The sequence below is a fragment of the Scleropages formosus genome, chromosome 8, assembly GCF_900964775.1.
Source record: "Scleropages formosus chromosome 8, fSclFor1.1, whole genome shotgun sequence".
Taxonomy (NCBI): Eukaryota; Metazoa; Chordata; class Actinopteri; order Osteoglossiformes; family Osteoglossidae; genus Scleropages; species Scleropages formosus.
Window position 1 is genome coordinate 10,253,562 of NC_041813.1, and position 17,397 is coordinate 10,270,958.

Below are 17,397 nucleotides of genomic sequence, written 5' to 3' on the forward strand. Positions count from 1 at the left end.
GAGCCTGACATAACAAGTTTCTAATCTAACATAAGCAGTTTTTTTAAGCTTGAGTCAACGCTGAAAGTGGCATGAACGCAACTTTTCATTGGGTTTAGACATCGGGATACACTTAGGTTTTCTTCGAAAAACGAGTGTGGTAACCTTGTGAAAATGCCATCAGAACAGCTTACGTTTGAAATTGCGTCTTTTTTTATGCCTCAGAAATGCAATGTGTGTAGAACAGTCTGAAGATCTTGGTCAAATGACTTGTAAATGAGTAACGTGTCGAAAGCATCATGTCCAAACAGCGCTGGAACGCCACTGTGACATGCATTACAGAAATTGAACTGTATTAGATGTCAGAAATACAATGTTTAGTAAAAATCAGTGTGACAAAGTGATAGTAACATTGGGCTATGCTGAAAGCAATATGATGTTGATTTTAAGCAGTGAACAGTCAGAGAGGAGGAAAGTGCGGGTACAGTGCCCACGGCTGTTATTATATAATCTCACCAGCGGGTCCTGGGCTGACCTCGGGGTCACATCCCAGTCAGCCATGCCTGGTATATCTCCAAAGAGAGGCACCCAAGGGGAATCCTTACCAGATGCCCAAACCACTTCAGCTGGCTCTTCTCAATGCAGAGGAGAAGCGGCTCTACTCTGAGTTCTTGGTCTTGCAAGGTAATACAATACATTAGCAATAATTCCTAATAGAAGGAATTATAAGTATAATAATATAAATACAAGTACTGTATATACTCACAATTGCTAAGTAATACACTGCTGTACACACACACACTTTCAGAACCGCTTGTCCCATACAGGGTCGCGGGGGACCAGAGCCAACCCGGCAACACAGGGCGCAAGGCCGGAGGGGGAGGGGACACACCCAGGGCGGGACGCCAGTCCGTCGCAAGGCACCCCAAGCGGGACTCGAACCCCAGACCCCCTGGAGAGGAGGACTGTGGTCCAACCCACTGTGCCACCGCACCCCCCTCTACACTGCTGTATAAGTCAGTAAATCCCTGCAAAATCGGTTACAGGCATTAGGTTATAATAGATTATTACAACAAAGGATATGAGAGTAATTTCGGAATGAGTTTGTGGTTAGTGAGAGACTCTGGAGAAGCTTCTCAGAATAATTAAAATTATACTGAGTGGAAATGACGACTGAGGGATATTGGGGAGAGAAGCAGAGACACAAATCTGTCAAGAGTGCTGCTGTACCTCCGAGAAACAACGCACCGCACTGTAAGCCTCCACTCTGCGGGACTCTGGGCACAGTTAATGGTTGAACCAGAGGAGTTGGAGACTGGCAGTATGGAGAAAGTACAGCAGTACTGCACCTGGAAAGCCTTATAAAAGGAAATCATATGGAAATAGATGCACATGATCTGCTGAAGCTGTTTGTCCCAACCGGGGTCGTGGTGTGCCGGAGCCTAACTCGGCAACACAGGGCGTAAGGCTGGAGGGGACACACTCAGGACAGGACGCCAGTCCATCACACGGCACCTCAAGTGGGACTCAAACCCCAGACTCACCAGAGAGCAGGACCCAGCCAAACCCGCTGCACCACCGCACCCCCAACCAGATGGAAATAGCTTTGCCATTTTAAAGTTGGTGGACTATGCAAGACAAAAAAGGAAACTGGGAATGCAAACTGAATATTGTTTTAATGTGTTTTAAGCAATAAATAAATGCAAATATGTTACTGATTGATAATTCTCAAAATTGCTACATGACTTGTACTTTTGCAGGAATTTTCTTTTATACAAGCCAACTTTGTTTCAACTGAAAACATTAAATGATGTGATTTTCTGCATTTCTTGGAGTAAAGGTTTTACTGAAAGTTTAATATTTTCCACCATCATATCAGCAGAAAATCTAGATAAGTGTCATGCAATACATCTGAGACCTCCCTTTGACTGTAGGTTTAAGGGGGTGTAATAGAAGTGCCTGCAATTAAGGACATTCGTAATATTGATAAAGTTTTGATGCCCTCCCCATAACTAAGAAGTTGGTATTTTACTGCATTTGACAAACGCAACTCCAAAATAATATCTGTACAGCTTCATTGTTACATAGCATCTGTGTCTGTGTATACAACATTTTTTTCTTTAATTTAGTCAAATCACAGTATAGGTGCAATAGTGCTTTAGCTCCATTCAGCAGAAGAAACCCTGTAGTTGACTCTCTGCATGGCCTCTCACTAAACCCTAGCGAGGAAGTCAGTTACATGAGCCCAATAGTTAACTTCACAACTAAACCCAATAACACACAATGCTTACCCTACCTGAGTAAGAACTGGAGTTCATCGGAAACCTAAGGCCCTGCTGAACAAAGCATATTTTAAGATTACCTACATGAATTTTGTTTAATGATTTTGCACTGTAATATGTATTAAATGTACATAATTTTCCAATATTAGTGTTATATTTATGCGTTATATTTTGTTGGTGCTTAACAAGGTGCTGTTTTCACATTTCTACCACAGAGGAGTTCTCATGCACCTTGCAATTGAGTAGACCCATTTTATTCATGTCTCTGCCCCAGAAGCCAAGTGCCAGTCTCACTGAACTGTCATCATCCCTGAGAGTCTGAATTTCTTAGAAAACAAGCATGGTCATTTACAGGAACATCTGTTCACCAAGGGTGTCCTCAGAAAATTAACAAAATCTAAATCAAAAAGAAATGTGTACAGCTACTGCTGAGAAATGGGTGAAAGAAACCTGGAATGCTTCTTTGTTTATTGCTATTTGAATTTGAAGATGTGGACATTTGACACAATAATGTAAAAATTAGAGTTTTCATATTTTTCCTGACAGTTTTTTTTTCTGTAACCCATGACATTATCGTTATTTCATACTGTGGTCTGTCCAGCATGTCATGGATTTTTAACAAATTTTAATGCATTTTGAAACGTTATGCATTGTCTTGATTTGAAACTCAGAATGGTGACTATCATCTGTAATTGTATTTTCATTGATAGTGGTTCTTATTTATAGCTTTATAACAAATGTTATTTGTTATATATTACATTTACTTACTCTTGTCAAGCTAGGGGGTGCAGTGGTGCAGTGGGTTGAACCACAGTCCTGCTCTCCAGTGGGTCTGGGGTTCAAGTCCTGCTTGAGGTGCCTTGTGACGGACTGGTGTCCTGTCCTGGGTGTGTCCCCTCCCCCTCCAGCCTTATGCCCTGTGTTACCGGGTAGGCTTTGGTTCCCTGTGACCCTGTATGGGACAAGTGGTTCTGAAAATGTGTGTGTGTGTACTCTTGTCAAACAGTTAGTCCTGACAATACTGATGTCTCTATACTTATACAGAAAAACATTAGACTCCTAGTCAATTCATTTTAGTGCTGGTACTATTTTAACACATTATCACCTGGAAACTTTAGGTTTGTATCCTGTGTCCACCTGTACAGAGTTCTGGCTCTTCCTTCAGCAACAGCATTCCCAACTCACCTTCTTATCCATCCATGTTTAGTGTTTTGGGATATTTTAATAATCATTGTGAGGGGGTGCGGTGGCGCAGTGGGTTGGACCGCAGTCCTGCTCTCCCGTGGGTCTGGGGTTCAAGTCCCGCTTGGGGTGTCTTGCGGCGGACTGGCGTCCCGTCCTGGGTGTGTCCCCTTCCCCCTCCAGCCTTACGCCCTGTGTTGCCGGGTAGGCTCCGGTTCCCCGTGACCCCGTAAGGGACAAGCGGTTCTGAAAATGTGTGTGTGTGTGTGTAATAATCATTGTTGAAATCTGATGTTTGTGGTCTGAGCAGAAGGGTTGGTATGGATTGGAGTCTCACCATCTTTTGTCATGGAATCTGCTGTCCACTTGCAGACCTGGGCTCAGTTCTCACCCTTGTGAGAGAATTGCAAATGAATGTTGTATATGTGGGTTATAACAGTGCAAGTGTAGAATGAGATCAATGGAAAATTATTATTATTATTATTAGAAGGAACAAAAGAAAAGTGGAGGCTATGTCCTTCTGCTTTAATAGTGAGGAAGATGGGTGCTGGGGCAGGGTGGCTGATGTATCAGAATTACTCACTGGACATGCAAAGGCACCTTGAAAGTAGCCTTTAGATATATCAAGTGCAAGTACCTCAGTGAACTGCTAAACAGAACATCTTAGTCAACAAAACATCTGTTTCCTAATGTTTCTCTGAACTGACAGAAAGAACTGCTGTATATGCCACCTTTGTAAATTATCACAATTTCTTTTTAGAAAACAAGGGTAGTGTCATGGGGGGTGTAGTGGTGCAGTGGGTTTGGTCAGGTCCTGCTCTCTGGCAGGTCTGGGGTTCAAGTCCTGCTTGGGGTGCCTTGCAATGGACTGGTATCCCGTCCTCAGTGTGTTCTCTCCCCCTCCAGCCTTATGCCCTGTGTTGCCGGGTTAGGCTCCAGCTTGCTGCGACCCCACTTGGGACAAGCTTTAGCCAGTGTGTGTGGGTAGTGTTATGCCTGCAACTGTACGATTCACTCCGCACCTGCAGACCTTCAGGGCATGCAAGTATAAAAGGGTGCGAGCAGACCATGGAACCTTCATTGAGCGACCGCAACCAGTGCTTTGCGCTCTGTGCTATTCTTGTCTGCGTTTCCCTTACCTCCTCCTCCTGTTTCCCCCCAACAATTGCTTTGGCTCCCTGACTTGTGCTCTTGTTCTCGAATCTGACTCTAGCCTGCCCCTTTTTGGAAAACATTTGTGAATCGTTCAAACCCAGACCGTCCCCGACCACGCTTTTGGATTTTCCCAATTTTTTTCTTTGCTTGACCGCCTGCACCACACTGTGTCCGCCCAAGGCGCCATGTTGGGCTCACATGAGCAATTCCTGTGCCAGATCGAAGAGACGTTCTGTGGTTTAGTCACAGTCCTGGAAGAGGGTGGGATTGTCCAGACAACCCCTGCCTCAGCCTCCCCGGACCCTCCTTGTGCCGCCACCATGGCCCCTCCAGAGCCTTCCCCACTCCTGCAGTCCCTCGCAACTGCCCCCGTCTGGCCACACTGGAAAAGTATAATGGCTCTCCTGAGCATGGTCAAGGATTCATTATGCAATGTGAGTTGGTGTTTTCGTGTACTCCACATCTTTACCATACTGATGACACCAAGGTGGTGTACATCATCTCCCTGCTGACGGGTCCGGCACGAAAATGGGCAATGGCGGGCTGGAAAAGCCACTCCTCGACCACCTATGAGGAATTCAAAGAAAAGTTTGAGGCAGTGTTTGACCATCCCTTGTCCTCTTGCGTCGCCAGTGATTGCCTCATGACCATCAAGCAAGGAAACCGATCGGTCGCAGAATGTTCCCTCGAGTTCCAGACCCTCGCAGAGCAAAGCGGGTGGAATTCCATCTCCCTTCTGGCCAGCTTCACGACCGGTGTCCACCTGCGGATCCAAGTCGAGCTGGCGTACCACGAAGAGGACTGGACCTTGGATAGCTTCATAGAGAACGCGGTTGTGGTTGACAACTTGGGCCGGTAACACTGCCCGAAGCCGTAGCTAATCCCTCCCATCCTGGGGCCAACCACCGACATCCCAGAAATAATGCAGATCGGCCAGGGCTGGCTCCCAGCAGAAGAAAGAAGGTGCAGACATCGGGAGAACCTGTGACTGTACTGCGGAGTATGAGGACACTACCAGCGGGACTGCCCACAACGACCAGCCCGCGAACCATGCCCAGCTTCGCAGGTGAGTGTTACATGTTGGCCTCGGTCGCAGTTAAGCCTGCTGGTGGTACTCACCTGGGGGGGTACGCAGGTTCACACTACGGCGATGGCGGATTCCGGGGCTGCAGATTGCTTTATGGATGAGGGGTTTGCACGCTGATTGGGGATCTCGGTAAAGGCTTGTGACGTCACATTATGGGTCAGTGTGCTAGATGGCCAACCCTTTAGGTCTGGCGTGGTGGACTCCATCACCGGGGCTCTACAGTTGACGGTCGGCGTATGCCATCAAGAGGAACTGACCTTCTACTTAATCCGTTCCCCTCACACCCTGGTGATTTTGGGTTTTCCGTGGCTTGTATAACAGGACCCCGTCTTTTGTTGGAGTTCCGGGGAATTAGTGACTTGGGGCCCCCTGTGTGTCCGGACCTGTCTGATGCTCCCCTGTCATGCTACCTCCATCGAGAGCTCCAAGGAGGCAACCCCAGTGGTCATCCCTTCCAAATGGCTTGACCTCAGTGAGGTTTTCAGTAAGGCCCAGGCGGCGGACCTTCCTCCACACCGTAGCTGGGATTGCGCGATAGGCCTTCTTCCAGACATGACACCTCCACGTGGTCATATATACCCCCTGTCCTTACCAGAACTGAAGGCCATGGAGGTGTACATCACTGAAGCCCTCAGTGCGGGCATCACCCAGCCCTCCAAGTCATCTGCATCTGCGGGTTTTTTCTTTGTGGAGAAGGAGGACGGAGAGTGCGGCCTTCTGTTGACTACAGGGGTCTGAACTTGATCATGGTGCATTACCCACTGCCCCTGATTTCGGCTACACTCGAGTGGGTCAATGGCTCCTTCTGATTCACCAAGCTGGACCTGCGAAGAGCATACAACCTCATCAGGGTACGGGAAGGGGACGAGTAGAAGACCGAGTTCAGTACCACCAAGTACACATATTTTGTCATGCCATTCGGTTTGTCAAACGCGCCTTCCGTATTCCAAGCTTTCATGAAGCATGTACTGGAGACCTGATTAAAATGAGTGTGTTCTAGTGTATTTGGACAACATCCTAGTGTTTTACCAGACCTGGAACCAACATGTGCAAGACGTGAGGGTGGTGCTACAGCGACTCCTGCGAAATGGTCTGCACATTAAAAGTGAGAAATGCTTATTTCATCAAACCCAAGTATCCTTCTTAGATTATATCTTGAGCAGATAAGCTGTGACCATGGACTCGCAAAAGATCTGGGCCATGCTACAATGGCCAAAACCGAAGTTCCTGAAGGAACTGCAATGATTCCTAGGCTCTGCAAACTTCTACAGGCACTTCATCAGGGGATACAGTTTGGTTGCCGCCCCTCTGACAGCGCTCACATCGGGCAAGGAGTCTTGCCTGAGATGGACAGAGGAGGCCAAATGCACTCAAGGCGCGGTTCACCTCAGTCCCTGTCCTCCGACATTCTAATCACTCACTCCCTTCTGTGGTAGAGGTAGACGCCTTGGTTGTGGGAGTAGGAGCAGTCCTATTACAGCATCAAGGGGACCTGGTCAAACTGTACCCCTGTACTTTCTTCTCACGCAAACTCAGGCCGGCCGAGTGGAACTATACATCAGGAACGAGGAGTTGCTGCCCATCAAATTGGGGCTCAAAAAGTAACGTCACTGGCTGGAGGGAGCGACACACCCCTTCCTGGTTCTCACTGATCATTGAATCCTGCAATATCTCCAGATGGCACGATGGTTGAATCCTCATCAGGCAAAGTGGGCCTTATTTTTCATCAGGTTTAACTTCACTGTCTTTTACAGACCAGGCTCCAAGAATGCCAAGGCAGACGCCCTGTCTCGTATCCATGACCTTTACCCAGCCCCAATTCACCCTGAGACTATCCTACCCCCTCAATGCATTGTAGCCCCAGGGAGGTGGTGCTTTTTTGATGAGCTCCAGGCAGCGCAGGCCACAGACCCGGGGTCCTCTGACGACAGACCGGGAAGGAATACGCTTCAGCCCAGCTCTGGCTGTCGGTCCTACAATGGGCCCACGACACCCCTGAAGTGAGTCATCTAGGGGTGCACAGGATGCTTTCCCACCTCCAAGGGCAGTTCTGGTGGCCTTCGCTGGCTGTGGATGTGCAGGATGATGTCAAGGCCTGTGTTACATGTGCCCAGGCCAAGACCCCGACACAGAAGCCTGCTGGACTGTTGGAGCACCTGGTCATGCCAACACACCCCTGAACCAATGTCACCATGGACTGCCTGGTCGACCTTCCCCACTTGGATGGTAAGACAGTGATACTCACCCTGGTTGACCGCTTCTCCAAATCGTGTCGGTTGATCCCTCTCCCAAGGCTTCCCACAGCTCTGCAGACAGCTGAATTCCTGTTCCAACACGTTTTCCGCTGTTATGGCCTCCTGGAAGACATAATGTCAGACAGGGATGCGTATTTCACCTTGAGGGTCTGGAAGGCGTTCTGGGACAGGCTTGGGGTGTCCATCAGCCTGACCTCAGAGGTACCACCCCCAAGCAAACAGGCAGGTCCAATGGATACAACAGGAGATTGGCAGGTACTGCGCACTGAAACAGCATGAGTGGGCTCATTTCCTGCCATGGGCCGAGTACGCCCACAATACCCAGCCCCACGCACCCACAGGTATTCGCCATTCCAGTGCATGTTGGGCTACCAACCAGCCCTATTTCCTTGGCAGTCTACTCGCAGTCAGTTCCCCGCAGTGGACACGTGGTACAGGGAAAGCGGGAAAACCTGGCGGGTCATCCAGTGGGACCTGAGGACTCAGACCCAACAGTATAAACATCAGGCGGACTGACACCGTCTTCACATCGCCTTAACGCCAGGACAGAGGGTATGGTTGTCCACTAGGGACCTGAAGCTACACCTCCCCTCACGGAAGCTCAGTCCCAGGTACATTGGTCCGTTTAAGGTCTTCAAACAGGTCATCCCCGACACCTACAAACTCCTTCTACCACTGTGGTTGCGAGGCCACTTGACCTTTCATGTTTCCCTGTTGAAACTGTGTGCGACGTTCCTTGTCCAGGCTCCCAAGCAGGAGCAGCTGGTCCCTCCGGTTCAGGTGGATGGAAGACCCGCTTAGACCGTGAGAGGCCTGACCAGATCAGACCACAGAACCTCCACTGAGCGACCATACCCAGTGCTATTCTTGTCTGCATTTCCTTTACCTCCTCCTCCTGTTCCCCTCTGATGACTCCTTTGCTTCCCTGACTTGTGCTCCTTTTCTCAACTCTGACTCTAGCCTGCCTCTTTTTGGAAACGTTTGCAAATCGCTCAAACCTGGACCATCCCTGACCACACTTTTGGATTTCCCCTACAATAAAGCACCTGCATCTGAGCCCACTGCGTCTGTCTCCTGATTTCCGAATGACAGGTAGATGGTGACTGCCCAGACCCTGGATCTTGCAGTAACAACTCTGCAGAAGTAGGATCTGCCAATTTCATGGCAAGGTATTTCAGCAGTAATATCAAATCTTCAAGCTGCTGGTTAAACATTTGTCTTCTTGTTAAAATAGAGGGCTTGCCAAAAAGGTTGACAACTAACAAGTTTCTGCACTAGGAGACCCAACACACACCTACATTCACGTTCGTCTGATTTTATTTCCAGGGCAAATATCGAAATAATTTAAAATGTTAAAACATCAACGGAATTCAAGACTAGTACAAATTCTGGTATCATATTGATTTTTGCACAGGAGATAAACTTAGGAATAAAACTGGATGACTACTAAAGTATCTGCCCAACAACAAAGTTTATATTAACATGAAACAGATATGCATTCTTCTATGTAAATTGATTTAAACAGGAATTCATATTTTCAATGCACATAAATTGTATCCTGCTTTTCGTAATATGAAAATAGATTCTCAAAGTAGGTTACTGGAAAAATAAACGAGGAAGAAATTTAGGTTAATCTAACACAGAGCAGATATACTACATATTAATGAGGTCCCAGCAGATTGTGTTTTTATCAGTAAAGTAATAAGATGTTGAGAAACACGTTAATCTTAAAAAGTATTTAGTTAAGCACACATGGATTTCAGTTTGTTAGTAATAAACTTTGTTATTGTGCATTAACACCATCCCTTATTTTTTATTCAAGCGGTAGATCTTATGTCGGATGATTTCAATAATAACAGTGAACAGTGAGAAAGCTTGTAAATTAAATAAGGTAAAGCCGTATGCGCCGGAACCAGTTACCGGAAAATGCAACTACACTGACAATGTTAAGATACGACTTCAGAGGTGGACAGGTAAACCCTCAGTGAAACAGCTGAGATGGCTGGTATGACCGGGATGACCACTTGATCGCAACCCAGATTTGTTCTTCCCAGCAAGGGGAGCGATGAACTCTGTCCCTTTGTCTACGCTTTCCATACTTTCCGTTTTAAATCAGGGTATTCTGGTGTTCGTTTACTGTATATTGTTTAAATTAATAGCTGTTTAATAACCAAAAATACAGATAAGACGTCAGTTTTATCAAGTCCTGCGTTGACCAAGCGTCCAATGCAGGGAAGCGCTTGTAAGCGTGACTCGCTAAAGTGTTTCTCAGCGCTCTGTCAGTCATGTAGAACAAACCATGTCGGCTACGGGGGGTTGCTTCTCTGTGATTATGTTAAAAAGCGACGTAAAACAACATTTTATTTAAAACACCTGACCGTATTTTTTTCATGGAAATTAAAGTAAAGCACAAACCAAACAATTTCCTTTGAGCTACGAGACTTATGTCTGTCCCCGATTCCACGGTTTACCACAATGGACCAGCTCTGTACCAGTTGTTTTAAACTAACTTCCTTTATAAGGAATAAATAATTTGCTCCACTTCTCTATAGATTACCTCATTTATCGCTTTACGTTTATTTTATTTGAAGTATTACTTATATGAGGTATTTAATTACCGTTGCAAACTTGTTTCATGGAAAACTTTTTCCTTTCTTCAAATTCCTGGCGGCGAATCATTTCAGCGGAGCCATGTTAAGTACATGCCATGGTAAATAAGGTAATTATTTATTTTAATAAAGCTGCGCCGATACACTTTGCAATAATATACTTGATATTGCATGTAAAAAGACAATATAGCAGGCATTGAACGTTAAAAGGTGAAAGGTGTTGAGAATTTTTTTAAGTGCCTATGTGACAGCTGTTAACGCTGTGGGTACGAACGTCTAGTAGAGAGGTGGACGCGAGTGGACGTAGGCTACAGGTGAGAAGGACCGAACGCCGTCTTCTCCTCGGGCTCACACACTTTTATGCTAAATCTGCAGACAGGATCTGGAATAAATCAGCGCCGATTCAAACATCAACTAGTACCATACAGGATTATCTTTTTCATGTTCGTGAAATAATTTCTCGTTGCACGTCTGTCACGGCACATTCTGACATCTGCAGAGAATGAATATGACAGTTGTAACAACTGCTCATCTAGTATTTACCAACCATGTTTCTCGCTGTCATACTTGAAATGCGCGACTAACACTGGGACAACCTAATATTAAGTTATACACGTTGTAGTTTAAAAGTTGGAATCTTGCGTGATAAACAGTAAAATGCAAGGAGATTTGTGACTTTTTGTCTGCATTTAGGGAATGTCTGCTGCTTCGACTTGTCTTTGTTTACTTGACTGCAAAACTTGCTGTTTAAAAAACGTATAGGACATTGTCATTGTTGATTAACAGTATAATAATTGCCCTTCTCCCTCATTTGTTTCCAACTGCTGTGCAGAAACTACTGCTATACACAAGTAAGTTTTAAACCTAAAATTTGCATTGCATAAGATATGAATACAGGTTTTGGAGAAAAATACATGCAAATGATCTGTCCTCCTTGAATTGTTGTTTTCAAAATTGTATGTTCCTTCCTGCTGTTCACCATGGTACCTTTGCTGCACAATCTTGCCTGTCTAAACTTGACGGCACCTGCATATTTGCCTAAGTGCATTAGTTATTTTCCCCTATGCCAGAAATAGCACTTTCTCTGTTTACATTATATTTCTCATTATTGTCTGTCCTAAACAAACTATTCCGCATCACCAAAATAATTTGAAAACCTGCGACTCAGATTCTTGGCTAGTAATTTAATAAATGCTACCCATTTTAAGAAGTCTGTCAGTTTTCAGTTTTCTCTTAGGGATATGATCTCAACAATCCACTTCCCTGGTATTATGTTGGACAGACCTCTCTATACATGGGCTTCACTGTTCAGCCTGCTGAGGTCAGAGGGAAGTGCTGTGCCAACAGGGCATGTCATTTGCATGTTATGCATGATTCTACCTGGTCAAATGAATCCAGCTGTTTAGACGAGAGGGAACCTTTTTTTTTTTTTTTTTTTTTTTTGATGTCACTTCCTGCGTTTGTTTTGTGGCTCATAAGCGTTTTGTAGGGACAGACTGTCCCTTTCAGGAATTTTTAATGGATTTTGCTCATGCGCTGTCTCCCCCTCTCTCTCCTCCCTTACTTCCTCTGGCTGCCTCATGCGTAATCGCTGCTGCCCAGGAGACTGAGCCTCCGGTGCCCAGACGACATGACACAGTAAAAGGAGTGATTAGGCTGCTATTTTGGGGATCTAGGACAAGGATTCTGAGGAAGAACTGCCCTTTGCATTGGTGTGAAAGAAAGAGGTACTATAGAATATGAACTCCTCCATCAAAATGGATTATCGTGTTTATCCTGGTATGTACCTGGACATAAAAGCGTCTAGTCTTTCAGCTCTTCATAGTTTCGGTGCTCCAGGTTTCTTCACAGCACCAAGCTAGTTACATAGCTACTTGACAGTGGTGGGACTAAACTCATCACATGACCTGTGATATAAATTTAATTTTAGATTTTGCAGCATAAATGCACCAACCCATCACAGGCACCCAGCCTTTGCTTGAATCTGCCCACGGCCTCTGGGTACAGTCGTAGCACACCACCTGAACATCTCTATCCACGGACATGCCTCAGGTAGGATGCCAAGGAGTCAAATTAAATGGTAATTTAAGCTATAGAAAGCTCTTTGTAACGGTAGGGAATACACATTTCTCTCTAGCCAGGCACCAGTGGTATGGAGCCCAGTTTTGGTGATCCCTACGGGAACCACAGATGCTTCCTTATCTTGGAGCCATATACCATCTCTCCACTAGGGAGCAGCACAGAGTATGAAGAGGTAAATCATTGGACTTAGACTGGAAAGTGTGACAGCAAATTGCAGTTATGTTGCGAGAAGCAGTACTTGGTTTTCTTGTGCTTTTTTTTACTTTCTGTGACATATACTATCTGTGCTTCACAGTTGACATGTTTATGTGTGTTCACATGCTCCCAGAAGGGCATGGTTCTAATGCTAGGCTCCCCAGCTATCACCTGCAAACGACCTTTTGAGCTACTGAGTGACCTAGTGGATGACGGCTTCGGCGAGGACCTACACCATGAGCGCTGGGATGTGTCTGCATTAGATGACATTGCCCACTCTTCCAAAGGAAGCCTAGAGGGGGAACTAGTGATCTCTGAAGGCACGTTGACTGCTAAGAGAAGCAGAAGCATGGAGGGGCTGACAGAGCAAGCAGGTTCACTGAGTGGTCAGCAGGCTCAGGGCAACTCCAAGACAGAAATCATGACTGGCTCAGATTCAGAGGCACAGCTTCAAGAGAATAGTCCTGAGGCTGAAGTCACAGAGATGAAGCCACCTCCATTGGAACAGCACTGTGGGGAGCACAACTACTCCCTTCAGGCAGAGCCCAATCTGGGCTCTGGGACTGAGTCAGGAGATGCTGAAGAGGAAGCACAAGGAGCTGCTGTGGAAACTACAGCAGATGTGAACTCAGGACCTGAGTGTGGTGAGCTCAGCTGGCAGTCATTCAAAACCAAAGAATGTACTACTGTTTATCCCAGAGGATTCTTAAAGTTTAAAACCTCAGTTTTCATCCGTGCCATGTTACAGCCACCATTATCTAACTCATTACCTATGTTTGTCTTACCCTGCTGTAAAATGAATGTGTTTTTTTTCCCTCTCCTCAAACTAAGGCCCAGACGATCAGGTCATCAGGCAGCCAAAGAAGCGCAGGTGTTTCTGGGAATACAGCCAAGGTCACATAGCAGAAAGCAAGAGGGAGTGCTGCAGACAGTCTCTGTGTTGGAGCTCCACCACGCTGCCCAGCACTCTGTATCTGAGGGAGGGAATGGCCTGGAAGGGTAAGGTGTAGCTTCCACCTGTTTTCCACGTCTTTATTTTGGGGTAAACGCGCATGGTGTGGAAGGTGATGGAAGTTCTAGAGTTTTGGTGGTAGTAATGGGTTCAGTTTTTGTAGAGTGAGGCATACCTTTAAGGCTGTAGCATATGCCTTTCTTTCTAACCCATTCCATGTACTTGATGAAATGGAACACCCTTGTAGGAAAGAAGTATCCTAGAAAGGCTCGCAAGACCGATGCCAGTGACCTAACACCCAATCCGCAGAAGCTGTGCACCATTGGTGATCAGCTGCACAAGCTCAATGCAGCCATTGAGGGTATGACACCTGCTAATGACCTGCCCATCGTGGCTCGCGCACGCTCCCGCAAGGAGAAAAATAAATTGGCTTCAAGGTAAGAGCACAGAGTGGAGAATGGCAAAGGCTTGATCAAGAGTGACAACAGCAAGGCAATTCAACACTGTCTCGTTTTTATGTGATTATAGAGCTTGCCGTCTGAAAAAGAAAGCACAGCATGAGGCTAACAAGATAAAGTTGTGGGGCCTCAACCAAGAGTATGGTGAGTTTTGGAGCCAGTGTTGGCCAGATCACCAAGTCTTAACTGGATAGATATGCTGCAGAAATGGCCTATAAAAGGATAGATAAGTAGCTTCCAATCCTCAAAAATAAGGTATATAATGAATACTGAAAGCTTTTCCAGTGCTGTCAGTATACTGTCTAATATGCAGACCTCCTAAGCAATGTATTAGTTGTGGAAAGTACAATTTTATACTAAGTGCCCTGTCAAAGATGGTCACTGGTTACTTTCTTCGGATCTTAGTTAATAGTTAATTACAGAGCAGACATTACTTAATGCAGAAAATTCTGCTAAATTAAGAACTTCTAAATTTAGTTGACTCATTTGTACCTTGATCAAATTGTTCCTCATGAGTTCTGGGTGTCCATGTAGCACAGGAGGTCATTGTTCATTTTTGGCTTTTAATAATGTTGCAATAATGTCAAGATATTTTATTTTAATATTACCAACTTGTCTAGCTGAACATTTACTTGAGGTATTCTGGCTAGGCGCCTTACAGAAGGGTACAAAGGTCTCTTACTTTCTTTGTGTATAAAAAGAAGTCCACTTCTCTTAAAGGAAGCCCTTTCAAAGAAAGCACATGTTAATGGCCTGTTAATCGATTGCTATATGACAACCGTCCAGCACCTTTTCTGGTCAGTTGTTCTATAGACCAGCTTGTATTTTATACTGTGGAATCCATGTACACTTCCATTCTATACATAGAATAGTTTGTATAAAGAAGCTTTCTCTGGCTGTGGAAAGTGGTGGTGAGCTGACCCATCTTCCTCACATCAGACCTTTAAAGTATACATGCTTACAACATGAAAATGCACCAGCCAACAAAAAAGGATCAGGTCAGAGCAGGGTACAAGAAATAAGCAGACAGTGACAGTAAAGCACGGCAACCAGAGATGTGGTCTTCTGAAGTGGTTGTGCTTTCTACCTGCAAAGAGAACTTGTTGAGGGCCCTGCTGCGCATCAAGGAGGTAATACGACGACGAGTGGAGAGCCGTAAGTCTGATAACGAAATGGGAATGACTGACACACTCGAGAGCATACTGAAGGAATCTGCCGGTAAGTCAGCCGGTGGCCTTTTCCCCATTTATATCTTGCATTATAAATGTGATCTTCACAGCTCTGGGTTTCTTAGCTGTTCAGCATTACATTTCACACCTTTGAATTTATTGTGTGGAAGCCAGCAAAAGTGACTCAAGCATTACTATGCTTTTATGACCTTGAGGTCTATAATATGAGACTGCTTTTAACAAATCAGATGTGCCTGCTGTGATGGACTGGCGTCTTGTCAAGGGTGGACCCCTCAAGCCTAGCACCCGGCATTTCTGGGAGAGGCTTTGGACTGCCTTTACCCTGACCAGGCCAAGCAGTTAAGGAAGGAGAGTGAATGAGTAAGTGATGTGTCTGTGTGTCTGAACAGGCCCACGTGTGGCTGGACAGACCAAAGAGTTTGTGGAGAGGATCCTGGAGAGCAGTGCTGTCTAACTGGGGGCTCTGGGACTTCAGCAGGGCCATTCCATGTGACTTTCCTCTCCCCCTAACCTTCAAAGCTGCACTTTGTTATGAATGAATGACAACAAGATACTGATCATCATTAAGAACCACAGTCTGCATCGGGACCCTCCTGGCATCTCACTAATGTCCTCACTTTCACAGCAGTATTTAATCCCCCACAATGCTGTGCAAAATGTTTGCTGCAGTTCTCATGTGCATTCATAGTTAGGTTAATGTTTCTGGTATGTGTGGGCACGCATAGCCCTGTTGAGGATATTTTTAGCCCATTGTGCCTATAAAAAGACACTGTTCCTGTAGTTGATGACTGAAGTGGCTGGGCAGAACTCTAAGCAGATTGACTAGCATCTTAAATATTGACTGGAGATTGACTAGCATTTTAAATGCTTCTTTCTAAAATTCCTATTCTGAAAGATGAACTGTAATGGTACAAGCTTCCTTTGTATAACTAGTGTAATTCCTTCCTGAAAATTGGTTGTATTGTGAATTCTTGTATAACAAATCAACATTAATTTAAGTTGGGGAAAATAATGTGTTCCTGAATGACAAAATCGGATTGGGGTCTTGTTGTGGCAGAAGGGCTTGCGTGATCTAGGGATCTCTAGAGCTATATTGTCAGGAGCAGTATGCTCCTGGTAGGGTCTCCCATGGTGAACAGGTCTGGAGTGAAGATCCAAACTAACACGATCCAAAAATCCCCATTAGAAAGTAAACAAAACAATGTTTACCTTGCCCAGAATAGGATCACCAGGACCTACCCGTGGTGGCTGGGTAGTCCAGGTAACCTGGCCAGGCTCAGCTCAAAAAGGCAACTTGGGGGGGCCATGTGGTCCCATCACCCAGAAGGTCCAACATGGGGGTCAGATGCAATGCCTTTCAGGCAGCAGGAGGGGGCAGGGTGATGTGTAACCCCTCATGGTAGAAACTGGCTCTTGGCACGTGGAATGTTACCTCAGCTGGGGGGAAGGAGCCAGAATAGGTGCGGGAAGTTGAGAGATACCAACTAGATACAGTTGGGCTCACCTCCACTCACGGTGTTGGCTCTGGAACCAAACTCCTAGGTAAGGGGTGGTCTCTCTCCTACTCAGGAGTTGCACGGGGTGAGAGGTGCCGGATGGGTGTGGGGATACTCACAAGCCCCTGGCTGGCTGCCATACAGTTGAAGTTTGTCCCGGTGGACGAGAGGGTCACCTCAGTGCGACTTAAGGTCGCAGAGAGGAAAACTCTCACTGTTGTGTGTGCTTATGCACCAAACAGCAGTTCAGAGTATTTAACCTTCTTAGAGAGAGTGGGTGAGGTTCTGGATAGGGCCCAACCTACAGATTCCATAGTCCTGCTGGGTGACTTCAATGCTCAAGTTGGCAATGACTTGGGAAGATTGGCTTGCCCAATCTAAACCTGAATGGTGAAATGTTATTGGACTTCTGTGCTAGTCATGGTTTGTCCATAACAAACACCATGTTTGAACACAAGGATGCTCATAAGTGTAC

General features: G+C 45.8%; 1 protein-coding gene across 5 annotated transcripts; it reads left to right on the forward strand.

Moving 5' to 3' along the window:
• The first annotated feature begins 10,409 nt into the window (after window positions 1-10,409).
• LOC108942692 (CREB3 regulatory factor-like) lies at window positions 10,410-16,267 on the forward strand. Of its 5 annotated transcripts, none has more exons than XM_018766155.1 (10): window positions 10,410-10,659; window positions 12,152-12,276; window positions 12,480-12,601; window positions 12,687-12,803; window positions 12,960-13,470; window positions 13,658-13,825; window positions 14,026-14,215; window positions 14,307-14,380; window positions 15,332-15,454; window positions 15,816-16,267. In XM_018766155.1, exons 3-10 carry the CDS (start codon window positions 12,593-12,595, stop codon window positions 15,878-15,880), a joined length of 1,257 nt encoding a protein of 418 aa, XP_018621671.1. In that variant the 5' UTR covers window positions 10,410-10,659; window positions 12,152-12,276; window positions 12,480-12,592; the 3' UTR covers window positions 15,881-16,267. The 5 variants fall into 5 exon arrangements, with proteins under 5 accessions (XP_018621671.1, XP_018621669.1, XP_018621668.1 ...); XM_018766153.1 differs by adding an exon at window positions 11,382-11,400 and having other exon boundaries at window positions 15,332-15,875; XM_018766154.1 differs by lacking the exon at window positions 10,410-10,659 and adding exons at window positions 10,676-10,863; window positions 11,382-11,400 and having other exon boundaries at window positions 15,332-15,875.
• Window positions 16,268-17,397: the final 1,130 nt, after the last annotated feature.